Genomic DNA, 13,385 nt, shown 5'->3' with positions numbered 1-13,385 from the left:
AGATTTAGTATTTAATAGAATACTCTAAAGTGTAGTCCTGCGAAGACATTGGGAGCCACCTTAACTTTTCAGGGAGCTATAATAGTGAGAAGGTTTTATACAAAATTAATTTGGAGTTGCCAATTATTTTATAGCTTGACATTTGACAAGTTTAACTTTGAATCCAGATAAATAACTGCTTTTTTAATAATTACGTGTTTCAATCCCAATTTATTAATTTTAAACCTAACCTTACGACGACGACTATTTCGTTAGGCAAGTGGCTAGAAATAAAGCCGCAGATTCCTGCACAGATCCTGGGTTCAAAGCTAGAGCCTTGGAGTCTAGTTAGTTGGAAGTGTGAACACTCCTTGGAAAGTACTGAACTCTTTCCGGTCCTGTCGGATTTGCCAGCCAATTGGATTATGGGAGTAACAAATAGAGAGTGAACCTGTGTTTCAGCACACACTTGTGTACTACAGTATGTGAGATTAAGGCTGAAATCAGTCAGGACGATATCATATAATTATATAGATGATACATGTGTAGTCAGTGCTACCACTACAATACATGTATAATAAAAATGTATAATATTTTTTATTGAGAGTACCTAAATCTAGAAATCGTCAACATACAAGTAATAGAGCGAAGATATTCTCGTAATCTACCAACGCAGAGTTGTAGAATTACTTTTATTGAATTAATTAGAAGTAACATTACACGTTGTGGTACGATGACACATAGGATTGATTGATTTTAATTGATTTTACTAATTACTAACTATTAAGCTTCATCATATGTACAGCTATTCTATGAATAAAATCGAAACTCACCACAAAACACGATGGTGAATTGTCAGAAATTGATATTCTACAATATAATAAATATAGAAAACAGTAGCCGTGCTACGTCAATGTTCTAGAAATCCAAACTACAGAGGAATCAAAACATTATTCTTAGTCAGAATAACATATAATAATTATGCAAGACATTCAAGAACCATAAAAAGGAACGAAATATTAAATAAATAGGTTTGCTGACTTAAGGAAACAAGTGAATTATATTTGATTCATTATCTATTGGAGCTTTGAATCGACTCAATAGTAGTATTTTAATATACGATACTAAAATACCTACATCAATTGCGTGTATACAACAACTACCGTGTATACGCGTGCATTACATTTTTATTTATGATTACGCTTTTATTAGTAAGTCGCAAATATCTTCTCAAAATATCTAAACTCAATGACTGGTCAATGTTGTTACAGTTCCGGGACTAAATATATAATATATAAACTTTTTTCATATTTAAATTTTTCCAATACACTTTTGTAAAGATTGATGTATTCACAGAAAGGGTTTTACGTGTGCTATGCCAACATTAAATTGACGTCGCAAAGGTAACCTGCATCGGATATATCCTTGTTTTATCTCGATCACGGCGCGATATCTGTGTAACCCTGCTAACAAAACTATGCAATAATTGATGTATAAGGCACGATATACTTAAAAAAACACAAACTTTCATTCTCAATTTAACCTTTTTAAGTGAAAAATTTTCAAAAATGCATACACTTAAGTGAATTTTCATATACACTACACCGAATATAATTTCCTCATAAATAGTAACCACAGATTTCCAGATCTTAAACGTCGAGAAAAGAAATCTTCTATATAAAATTTCACCCTCTTAGGTGAGGCCTTTTCAAAAACGCTGCATCAGTTCTCGTTTATACAAAAGCCGGAACACCGATTTCCATAATTCTAGGTTCATAATTCATTCATCGCTTCAAGAATGACTAATTTCATTACACTTCCACCCGAAGGGCCACCCTTTGATGAATTACAAAAAATCCTATCTCAGTATGTGCCATACCAATTGGTCACCTGCTGGACTGTGCGTAATAAAAATAGTTGTATCATTAATTTAAAAATTGTATTGATAATAATTATGTTTTATGCGTGGGCTGATATCGATCTATTCACTCACGAAGGTGTGCTCCATGTTCGTGTGGTTAAAAGTGGCGTGCAATGTCAGTGTACACGACACGACTTGTAAGTCGTCTCGTTTACGTCTCGACTCGTAAGTAAGGGCAGCAGAAAAAATAAGATTTATATTATATTAGTTAACTTTATTTTATTTTTAAATTAATTATATTTAACGTGGAGCGTACCTTTGTGAGTGAATAAACCTATATCATAAATATATTGTGCACGATAACCCACCCGTTTACAGACATGTATGTTTTTTATTTACATAAAAACGGAGTACAAAAATAAGATACCAAATTAAATAAAAAATACATTTATTCAGCATGGTCCTAGTATTATTATTTATAACAATTTAATTTTTCTTAACCTTATTTTTATTAAACTTGTTTGATATACTCCCATTACTTGGCTTTGGCCCACCAGATTTTTTTTCATTCAATTGACCAACCTGCTTCTTCTTTTTCTTATTTTTAAGCTTTTTCGATGCGGCTATCTCAATTTTGTCGGTTATCTTTGCTTCATTTTTATTGACAGCATTCGCTTCGGGTTTGTTTAATGCCGGCTTGTTCTTCTTTTTGTTTTTGTTTTTATTTTTACCTGGACTTGATTTGATTTGATTATCTGTAATGTCATTAGTTTTATTTATGACTTCTGTTTTCTTTTGATTTAACTCTATTTTCGATTGCGATGCAACTGACGGGGCCTTCACGGCTGTATTTTCTTTAACTTTTATTTGAGGTCCCTTTACATTGATTTTATTTTCATTTATTTCAACATTTGGTTGTTTTGTATTTTGAGTACCCTGTTCACTTTGACTAATTGGAGTTTTCTTATTTTTCTTCTTATTACGTTTTTTCTTTTCATTTTTAGTGTTTGCCTTTTCATCTGTTTTATCTGCATTTTGTTTTGTCTCTTTTGTGTTTTCTTTTACATCCTTATTTTTATTGGTTGCCTTTTCTCTGAAAGATATATTTTAGTATTGTTAATATATTATTACCAGAATTACATAGTTTTCTTTTATATAAATATTATTGCAATTAATTATTTTATGAGTAATTTTTAATTATATACAATTGAAGATTTATTTGGTCATCTCATTTTTATATACCGAAAGGAGAAATGTTAACTTAATATTATTTTTTTATGTATATAACTAAATTATACCTATTAACAACTCCTGCAGGTTTGCTTTTCTTATTCTGTGGCTCCATTTTATTAGTCTCTGCTGGCCTTTTTACTGGTGCTTTCATTGCCTCCGTTTGTTCTTTCGGTGTTGCATCACCATTTTGTTGCACTTCTTCACCTTCCTTTACTTCCTCTTCTTCTTCTTCATCGTTGACAACTTCAGGCTGTCAAAAATATGCAATTCTCAAATTATATACAATAGTGTAGGGTTTGAATCTAGTTTATTTTGCCTAAGAGCAAAATGTACCTGGTCATAGACTTTACTTATTAATTTATTTCATTTGAATAGCAAAATTTTTCACTCATTTCCTTTATAACAATTTAATACTTTATGTCTATGAGTACTAACTCCTAAATCAAAATATAAAAATAAAAAAATAAAGAATCAATGTGTGTCATCAATGTTGATTCTTTTTCAATTGTCATATATAAAAAAATATTATAATATATGTATATATTATTATTAACATACTCACAATGACATTAGAGAATTTCTTTAATTTCGCTACATAAAAACCATCCATGTTGTGTGTGTGGGGGTAGAATCGTTTGGTTAACTTTAGGGATGGGTGGAATCTGTGATGCCTGTATTTCACAAAACCCTCAGTACCGAAGTCAAGACCGGTTGGGACTAATTTCACATTACGTCTTTTCAATGCGTAATTTACTACCCATTCATTTTCTTCTGGTAATATAGAACAAGTTGAATATACAATGTAGCCACCAGTACTAGATTTGGCATTGCAACAATCTATGGCCGCTAGCAACAACTGTCTTTGTAAATTAAAACATCTTTGAATGTCCTTTTGATCCTTTGTTGTTTTAACACTAGGGTCCTTTGCAATGACACCAGTACCTGTGCAAGGAGCGTCAAGTAAAACCCTGTCAAAACCTTTGATTACATCAGGGAATTGTCGACCATCATAGTTACAGATAACTGCGTTAACAACTCCCAATCTATGGAAGTTACCAACAACAGCCTTAGTCCTATCCTTGTTGGCATCATTGGCAAAAAGTGAACCTGTATTTTTCATAATGGCAGCAATGTGCGACGCTTTACCACCTGGTGCTGCACACATGTCTAAAATCCTCTCATTTTCTTGTGGCGCTAATGCCATAACAGGCAGGAAACTTGAAGCTCCTTGTAAAATATAATGACCAGCCAAATACTCAGGTGTAGCACCAATTGGAACTGTTGAACTGTAAATCACCAGCCCTACTTTACTCCACTTTCCTACTGGGTCCAAATTAACACCCCTGTTTATAAGAGCTTGAGCTAAGTCACGTCTTCTGGTCTTGAGACTGTTAGTTCTTATAGTTAATGGCCGAGCAACTTCACTAGCTTCAAGAAATTCTACCAACTCTTGAACTGGGAACATTTGCATCAAAACCTCCATTAGAAATTCATTATAACTGTAATACACACATAAATCTTTCAATAACAATTCTGTATATTCACAACGAGATTTGCCTTCCTGTTTCAATCGATTAAAATCTCCTAATACTGTGACAACATCTTTTATTCTCTGATGGATATCTTGTAAACTAGTTGGGTTATCTAATTCCTCTTGACTTGGAAATGCAAATACATCCTGTTTAGCAATATTTAGTTGTAGTTCCTCATCAGCTAACTTTTTGTCCAACTTCTGCTTCTTTTTCAACTTAATGTTTGCTTTTTCTATAGGCAGCATATCATCATCATCACCCTCATCATCATCGTCTTTCTCACTTGAGTCAGAGTCATAAGTCATTTTGTTTGAAACATTTGTGTCATCTTCTTCATTATCTTCATCATTATCTTGCTCATCATCTGTGTCTACAAATAGGTCATCAAGTTTGCCAACCTAAAAATATCAACATTTTATTTAATAAAAAAACATATTTAAACATTATAATACTTTGACGGACATTACACTAAATCCATTAGTAAATTGTTAGAATGATAATGAAGCAAGAAGTGTTAATCTAACAAGACAAATAAAAAATATAAACTGGAGAATTCTTGTTAGATATCCAGAAACAAAATTAACTTATTTCCTAAAATATTAAAAGCAATTTTTGCATAGCTTGGCATTAATAAACATAATTATATTATTGTTATTACTTATATGATAATCAATGTTAGCTATCTATTGCGCAATGTAAAATTAAAACAATTATTAAATTTTGATTTAATAATTCAATGCAATTTTTTTACAACTGTATTTCAGTAATGTGTACCTTATATGATTCTTTGCCTGATTTCTTTTCAACTTTAGGATCATCATCACCATCGTCAGACTCCTGACCTTGTTCATCCTCTTCTTCTGACATTTCTTCATCTTCAGACACATCATCGGGCTCACTGTCGCTGTCAGCTTTTGTTTCCTTGACATTTTTCTTATTTTTTGGTTTTAATTTCAACCATTCTTTGTTATCGTCCGTGAAACCTGTAAAAAATATTATTTATGAATAATTATTTAAGAATGGATTTTAAATTTTGTTTTACTGTAAACTTTTACAGTAACAAATTTTTAAAATACTTAGTACAAAGCAAAAATTTGTAAATAAGAAAACTTTAATCTGAATATCCAGCTTGTATCAAAACAAAATTTACATGTAACTTTCCACAAACAATTTAATATATTATCAAGATCAAGATTTTAGGTTTTGTTAGAGTTTTAAACCTCCTATTAATCACTTAGAGGAAACTTACAGAAACATTTCACATCCTTAATATAAATTATGTTTTCTTTAATCCTTTAATGTAAACATCTTTAATGTTTTATTATATAAAATCAAAATACCTTGAGCTTTCTCATCTCCTGAAGATTGATCTGATTCTTCTGCTATTATTTTCTCTTGTTGTTTGGCAACATTTTTCTTAGCTTCTTTTAGAGCCTTCTTCTTTTCTACAATTTCCTTCTTCTTTTTAACTCTACGAGCTGCCCTTTGTTTCTGTCTATGACTTAACTTTTTTTCTTCTTTATCATCGTCCACTAAAAAGTGAATCATTAAAAGTGAATTAACGAATATTCAAAAATTAAATTTATAACATCATTAATAACAGCTGAAGTACCAATTCTTTCAAATTATGTATAATTATATATTCCACATATTTCTTACTGTTTATTACTACTGGTTATTATTTATACTGATATTATGTATTGTAAAAGAAATAAAGACGCCTCATAATGAGCCGAATATATTTATATATATTTAAAAAATAATAATGCACGTGTTTTACAACTCTTTAAGCGTAAGTCCATTTAGCTTATTAATAAGTTCTAATCGTTAATTTTATATAATATTATTTCTTCTTATAATCATAATACATAATATACAACTAAAATTTATAATAAAATTAAGTACTTACAGAGTCCTTTTTTAAATACAGGATCGGGTTGTTTACGGGCCTTTCTTCCAGGTCCTTTCTTTACCTTCTTCGTTTCATCAAATTTAGCTTTACGACCCATTTAAATAGTAGTTTTGTGTTATTACTATTATCAATAATTTCAATATATTAAAAATGACTTTAAATATAACCACTATAAACACGTGTGGATCTCAAAACTCGGGTACATTGATTTGACAGTTTAATCGTGTTTGACAGAAGGAATGATACTTTTAAGTACAGAATAACCTCAGATTCTTTGGCACAAATAAAAGCCAAACCAAAAAAAACTTCAGATTCTAGCTGCTATATTTCGTTCTGCGTAAACACGTCGATATTTTGAGTATAGTAACGAGAAAAGATATATTTTGATTTTGTTATCTAAGCACAATTTATGTTGGGACCATGTAATTAGGTTAAGATAAAAATTGCAGCTTTATATAGTATTTAATTTCTCAAGGTAATATAAAATATCAAGAAAGTAATATTCATAAAACTCCACTGCAACAATTTAAATTTTAGCTCTATTTAAAACGCATATTCACGTATAGAATTTTAAGCAATTTAGCGACTTTAGACCGTTTATAGTGCTAAATAAGTTTTTTTAATCTGGAAACACAGCATATTAATTGTAACTCTGACTTCTGTTCTGAGTTCTGACTGACTGTTTTGTTTACATCTTATTTCATGACATTATATTATAGGTTATATTTTTAAAAGTTCTTGTGGGTTTTTGATTTGAAAATTAATATAGTTTATTCAAACCCAAAATGCCTACTTGGAACCAAATTCAATCTCAATTGAGAAACCCAAATAACCCTGTTGTGTTTTTTGATGTTACTGTCGGAACTACGGTAAAAAATAATAATCATTTATTTCATTTTACAATGCACATATAGTTTTAAATATTATAATTATAAACATTGTTTAGCGGCTGCTTATTGAAAATTGGTGTCTCTTTCTGTTATCATTAATTTGATTTACGTAAGAAGAGAGCATTTATATAGCAGTTCTAAGATTCTCCACTAATAATTATTTCTAAGTTATTTCTTTTATAAATGTGTTAATGTGTTTATAGTTGTATACCTAGAACTTACTATAGTAAATAAAAACTTTGTTACAGGAAATAGGTCGAATGATTTTTGAGCTATTTGCTGATGTAGTGCCAAAAACCAGTGAAAATTTTAGGGAATTTTGCACCGGTGAATACCGTCGAGATGGTGTTCCTCTAGGATATAAAGGAGCTACATTTCACCGAGTAATTAAGGATTTCATGATTCAAGGTGGAGATTTTGTTAATGTAAGTAAAATGTTATATTTTTATACTAATGATAACATTTATTACACAATATAAAAAAAGAAAAACAATATAATAATATACTGTACTAGTAAAAGATCACAGTAAATTGTAGAAATTATTCAATATATATTTTATTTTGTAATACATATTTCAGGGTGATGGAACAGGAGTAATGAGTATTTATGGAGGAAGTACTTTTGCAGATGAAAACTTTGTGCTTAAACATGATTCACCAGGACTCTTGTCTATGGCTAACAGTGGCAAAGATACAAATGGATGCCAATTCTTCATCACATGTGCAAAGTGTAACTTCTTAGATAATAAGCATGTTGTGTTTGGAAGAGTAATAGATGGTTTACTAGTTATGAGGAAAATTGAAAATGTACCTACTGGTCCAAACAACAAACCAAAAATACCAGTAACAATATCTCAGTGTGGACAAATGTGAATAATGTGTTAAAACAATTAAATGTATCATTAAGAATAATATAACAAGCCAAGTAATAAGATTTTTACTTTCATAAAATACATCTTTTCTTTTTAGCTGTAATGGTAATAATTTAATTGTCATTAAACTATTGTAATTTCCCCACATAATATTTTTTTGTAGAGTATATAAATATTTCATAACATATTTTAATTTTTAATCAAAAACAAACCCTGAATTTTCTTTCTTGAGTCTAAAAAAAAATACTTTTGACATGCAAATGGTAATTTATTCATAACTAGTAGAAGCTTTGCTTCAGCTTATAATCATTTAAATAAATATTTTACATTTCATAACATCATACAAAAAATAACAGATAATATAAATCAAGTTAATCATAACTTTGTAAGTTCGACATTTCACTAGGTAATAACATAAGCCCATTGTCAACTTTTTAATGTATTACTATTCTGAAGAAGGTTTGTTGGTGGCATTGTGGCCGGGCCATGTCTTTTTCCAACTTCTCTTATAAAAGCTCCCTCCATCTGCCTTGCAACTTGGTCAAAAAATAAATTTGACAAATGTGAATGAAAGGCAGAACGAAATTCAAATGTTATTTGAAAATCAACTACACAAGACTGTTGTTCTCTTTTCAATCCTGGACTAAATCTCCATAGTGTCAGCAAGTGATGAAACAATCTCCCATCTTTACATTCAGCTTTAACTAGATATGGTTTCACTAATGTTACATAGGATGTATAACTCTCATTTATTGGTGGGAAACCAACAATAAGGTCTGCTTTGAGGTGATCAGATGTTTTTGTCAACACAACGGATTGTTTACACCATGGAACAAACTTGTAATAATTTTCTACATCTGAGACAACCTCAAACATTTGTTCCATTGTATACCTGAAAATAATTAAATTTATGTTCAAACCGTTCAACTGTTTAAAATGAATGATCAATTATGATAATCATTTAAAGTGTTCATATATGTCATCTAATATTTGTGTTAATGTAAACCTTGTCACATTTAGTTAGTTTATATGTTTTATACATTAATTGATTTATAAGATAATTTTGATAACAGAATTATTGTTATTATTTAGAACTGATACATTTAACTTTGTGAATTGCTCAAATATTTACCATAAAATACCAGATGAATTCATTCTGAGCTATTTATGAGTCATTGTATAGAATATATTCAATTTATATTGTTATATTTTGTTTGAATAAGATAAATTTACAAAATCAACTATAGAAAGATTAAAAGCAATTTAAGAATAAACTAGTATACTGAATGAACAGCTCCAAAACAATTTTCTATAAAATGATGCATACTAAATTGTAATATTTACTAAATGTATTTTTGTGACATTGCTTATACACTAAAGAATATACCATAATACAGTTTTGCTTACCCAACTAACTGTCTCCCACAGTATTCTCGTTTTCGACTAGATTTGGGAAAATTGAATAATGTTCGTTTTTGATGCTGCGATGCATGGCAATGACAATCAATATTATTTACGTAATGACCCTGAAAACTGAAAGAAAGGTTAAACTTAAATACATCCAATTGTAAAGTGTCGTAGTAAACATGTCTAGTAAACAATAAAACATATTTTTGGAAAATTTACCCATAATTTTTTTGTAGGGAATATAATATTACTCGTCCCAGTGAATAATATTTCGAAAAATTCATTTTGATTGACATCGATTTATTTTTTCTTCAGCTATGCAATAATCATTTTATTATATCTAAACATTATCATACATGGACAAATTATGTGATCTATCGCATCCTAACATTATAACAAATTAAAATTATAAATTCATTTATTAAATGAACTAACATTACTTTAATAATTCAATTTATATTTGCACACAATTCGCAAATATTAGCTGCGAAATAAACTGTCATTAGCATTGACATTGACAAAATATGTGTTCTATGACAGTTAATATCCACAACTCCGATAATCAGCACAGATTATAGTACTACTAGTAATGTAACTGTTTCTCCCTAAATTACAGAGAATAAAATTTTATTTTTACACATATTATGTACCATTCAAATTGCACTAAAATGTGAGTTTCTTGTACTTTCTTACAGATAATAATCACAGAGATGAGAGACCTGACAGCTGACACTGAAGTGTCAATGTCAATCCTCATGCTACATAGTGCATGTAAATATATTATTATTCATTTTATTTATTTAAAAATTACAGAACAATTCACTCAAGATTATAATTAAAATTGAAGACCCTAATTTTTTATATTATTTTATATCTGAGTTTTCTTCAGTCAAATGGAGGAGGTAGAAACTTTTGATAACTATTATGAAATACTTCAGTGTGAAAGAAGTGCTACTGACGAAGAACTAAAAAAAAGTTATCAGCGTCTGGTCTTGGTATTCCATCCTGATAAGATAGATGGCTATAGCCATGGAGAAAACTTTCATCGTATTCAAAACGCTTGGTCAATTTTGAGAGATCCTCAAAAACGTAAACAATATGATGCTATGCTTGCTTGTTATGAAAGCAGTGACTTTTTACTTTATAACACAGTGTCATTGACTGATATGGACTTTGATTCTTCCGAAAGTGTATATACGTATGTGTGCAGATGTAGCGGCATTTATTATTTAGAGGCAAATGAACTTATATCACCTAAAGTTATAATAAACTGTAATGAATGTTCATTTTCCATTCTGGTTAATATTCCAGAGAACAGAATATAGAAATTATTTAATTAATTTAAACTTAAGAATTTTTTCGTGTTAAAATAGTTGTTTAATACTTGATGCTGTAAAATAGCCTTATTTATTAGTTTTATACCAAATATGACAATAAAAAAAAATATTTTTATATATACTAGCAATCATCATTTATTTTTAATTTAACCCACAAGTTATTTTTTGTATTAAATTCTTCAATTCTTAATTGACTCATGACAAAATTACCCTTCAATAGGCCTTATTGTTTATATTTATAACTATATAGTTATAGGTGTGGTAATGTTACAATGCCATATTATATTCTTGTAAAATAATGATTATGATACTTATTTTAATATAATGTAAACAGTTTCTTGTGCTACAAATATAAATAGTATAGTAAATATCTGACATACATGCCAATTAATTTTAATATTGTTAGTTTCTACAGAGAACTTTTGACTTTGGATAGCATAATTTTTTCCCATCCTAACCTTATAATAAGATTTTATATCGCCAATCGATAAGTATATAAGAATATAGAATGGACATGATTTTTCACTTCAATTTTACTTATTATTTTTGGGAAATATTAAGCAAGTAAAAAGTCTATAAGTATCTCACACATTCACTGGCAATCTCTCTAAATACTAAGATCTAGCTGTATTACTTCCAGATCACCGTCCACTTTCTTGATTATATTTTTTTATAATTGTTATGTAATGATAATATAATCTTATATGGATAAAATCTGGTTGATAGAATTAGTTAATCAATATGTACTGAAATTAGATTTTTCTTTTGTTAAATATTCTAATAAAACACAGCAGACCCGTTGATGGATGAGATGACCACCACCCATGAATATTTTCAGTAACATGAGAACTGCAAATAGTTACTGGATTTTGAGGAATCTGCATTTGAATAGTCCCATTATGGGTGGTTAAACCAAAAGAGCTGATCTCAGTGATTTGTATATTTTTTAAGTGTCAAAGAATTTGAGGATGAATTATGACTAGGTAATTAATAAGAAAATAAGGTAATACATAAGAAATTGATTAATTCCATTTATTTTATGGTTAGGCTAGAACATAGATATATAATCATGACAAGGTAAATTTATCATAATCATGGTTAACTCATGTGAATGACTAAATTTAATTCTAAAGTAAAATTTTGTACAGCAATTTAATTATAACTTAAAAGGTACAAGACAATTTTGATACAGCGATTTGAGAAAATAAATTATTACACTGAATGTCAATATATAAGAATGGATTTAAAATTTTATTTATAACATGTAAAAGATCTAAGCTATCACATATGCAAATAGTAATTTCATAAGAACTTTTGTATTTTACAAAAATACTTTAGTGGCAAGAAATTAAAATAGAATACATCAATAAATTCATTTTTTAAATTCTATAGAGAGTGAAGAGAGAGTGAGAGTTACATAAAACTTAATTAGCCAAAGTAACTAAAGCAATTTGCCATACTAAAATGTACAAACTGTAATTCTCTTCATTACCACCTCATGTAATGTTCTCAAAACATAACAGGGTAGTAATCACTAGTTACATTTCATATGTAATATTACACATGCACTCTTTGAGATTACATAATTCAATTTACCAATTATTGGTATATTTGATACACAAATTATTTACATTATTGTGCACATTTTTGTACTTTAAAATAAGATTCACATAAATATGCGAAATAAGTCCAATTAAACTGAAGTTTCCACTTAAAAACACTTGTGCTATTCAAATCTGGGACCACAATCTTGTCACTATTCGCACTATGAGCAAGCTCATATACATACACAATAAATATATAACATTTAAATTAAAATACGGCGTTTTAACTGAAATGCAATCTGCCGCATTTGATATCTGATATCCTTTAGATTTAATTAGCATGTGGAAACGCAGCTAAAACAGTCTATTTTTACACACTCTTAAAGCACTTCCAGTGTTTATTTTTAAAGCCATTTTACAGTCCTCATCAGCAAAGTCTCACTTTGTTCACACATCTGTCCATGAAATTTTTCTTCCTCTTGGTTTGTGTTGTAGCATCTAAGGGTGCAGGTAGCGACATCTGTGTGTGTTCATAGGAATCTACAGGGTTTTCGCAGACTGGACAAATGTATTTCCTGTCGAGATTTTCTTGTAATTCTTTTGTGTCTACATTATCACTACTTTCAGATAGTCTTTCGGGAACACTATATAAAGTTTTAACAGGCGAATTTGTTTTGGAGGTGCTGCTACTACTGCTTGGTGATTGTTCACAACTTTGTGAGTTTGCTAAAGCTTTTTCTACTGATGACTGCCGGCTTCTTCTCGGTCTGTAAAAGAAGAGAACATTATTTATTTAATGTTATTTTATTAACTGCGAG

General features: G+C 29.5%; 4 protein-coding genes across 9 annotated transcripts in view; 1 reads left to right on the top strand and 3 right to left on the bottom strand.

Moving 5' to 3' along the window:
- Positions 1–2,271: 2,271 nt before the first annotated feature.
- On the bottom strand, positions 2,272–6,725 carry LOC125064509 (25S rRNA (cytosine-C(5))-methyltransferase nop2). Its single transcript, XM_047671594.1, has 6 exons — positions 6,515–6,725; positions 5,946–6,137; positions 5,380–5,588; positions 3,636–5,003; positions 3,139–3,323; positions 2,272–2,933 (listed from the first exon to the last, which is right to left on the bottom strand). Exons 1-6 carry the CDS (start codon positions 6,612–6,614, stop codon positions 2,327–2,329), a joined length of 2,661 nt encoding a protein of 886 aa, XP_047527550.1. The 5' UTR covers positions 6,615–6,725; the 3' UTR covers positions 2,272–2,326.
- A 479-nt stretch (positions 6,726–7,204) lies between these two features.
- Positions 7,205–8,421, top strand: LOC125064511 (peptidyl-prolyl cis-trans isomerase H). Its single transcript, XM_047671596.1, has 3 exons — positions 7,205–7,386; positions 7,656–7,832; positions 7,987–8,421. The coding sequence occupies exons 1-3, from the start codon at positions 7,303–7,305 to the stop codon at positions 8,278–8,280; spliced, it is 555 nt and encodes a 184-aa protein (XP_047527552.1). The 5' UTR covers positions 7,205–7,302; the 3' UTR covers positions 8,281–8,421.
- A 109-nt stretch (positions 8,422–8,530) lies between these two features.
- On the bottom strand, positions 8,531–10,193 carry LOC125064510 (coenzyme Q-binding protein COQ10 homolog A, mitochondrial). Its single transcript, XM_047671595.1, has 3 exons — positions 9,906–10,193; positions 9,687–9,812; positions 8,531–9,171 (listed from the first exon to the last, which is right to left on the bottom strand). The coding sequence occupies exons 1-3, from the start codon at positions 9,980–9,982 to the stop codon at positions 8,706–8,708; spliced, it is 669 nt and encodes a 222-aa protein (XP_047527551.1). The 5' UTR covers positions 9,983–10,193; the 3' UTR covers positions 8,531–8,705.
- A 3,011-nt stretch (positions 10,194–13,204) lies between these two features.
- The window catches only part of LOC125064959 (NAD(+) hydrolase sarm1), a 79,519-nt gene continuing 79,338 nt past the window's right edge, over positions 13,205–13,385 (bottom strand). For all 6 annotated transcript variants that reach the window (XM_047672301.1, XM_047672302.1, XM_047672304.1 and 3 more), the window contains one exon: positions 13,205–13,334. The gene's annotated coding sequence lies outside the window, so the exon portion shown is untranslated. The remainder of the gene's footprint in view (positions 13,335–13,385) is intronic.

This window comes from Vanessa atalanta, chromosome 6 (genome assembly GCF_905147765.1).
Source record: "Vanessa atalanta chromosome 6, ilVanAtal1.2, whole genome shotgun sequence".
Classification (NCBI taxonomy): domain Eukaryota; kingdom Metazoa; phylum Arthropoda; class Insecta; order Lepidoptera; family Nymphalidae; genus Vanessa; species Vanessa atalanta.
This window is presented reverse-complemented; position numbering and strand designations above follow the sequence as displayed.

Excerpts from the sequence above, each read along its gene's own strand:
- LOC125064509 (XM_047671594.1), bottom strand. The coding sequence starts at position 6,614 with ATGGGTCGTAAAGCTAAATTTGATGAAACGAAGAAGGTAAAGAAAGGA. Across the intron at positions 5,589-5,945 it reads AGGAGATGAGAAAGCTCAAG|GTTTCACGGACGATAACAAA; the intron begins GTATTTTGATTT and ends TATTTTTTACAG. Across the intron at positions 5,004-5,379 it reads CAGGCAAAGAATCATATAAG|GTTGGCAAACTTGATGACCT; the intron begins GTACACATTACT and ends TGATATTTTTAG.
- LOC125064511 (XM_047671596.1), top strand. The coding sequence starts at position 7,303 with ATGCCTACTTGGAACCAAATTCAATCTCAATTGAGAAACCCAAATAAC. Across the intron at positions 7,387-7,655 it reads ATGTTACTGTCGGAACTACG|GAAATAGGTCGAATGATTTT; the intron begins GTAAAAAATAAT and ends ACTTTGTTACAG. Across the intron at positions 7,833-7,986 it reads AAGGTGGAGATTTTGTTAAT|GGTGATGGAACAGGAGTAAT; the intron begins GTAAGTAAAATG and ends TACATATTTCAG.
- LOC125064510 (XM_047671595.1), bottom strand. The coding sequence starts at position 9,982 with ATGTCAATCAAAATGAATTTTTCGAAATATTATTCACTGGGACGAGTA. Across the intron at positions 9,813-9,905 it reads TCCCTACAAAAAAATTATGG|TTTTCAGGGTCATTACGTAA; the intron begins GTAAATTTTCCA and ends CCTTTCTTTCAG. Across the intron at positions 9,172-9,686 it reads TGTGGGAGACAGTTAGTTGG|GTATACAATGGAACAAATGT; the intron begins GTAAGCAAAACT and ends AATTATTTTCAG.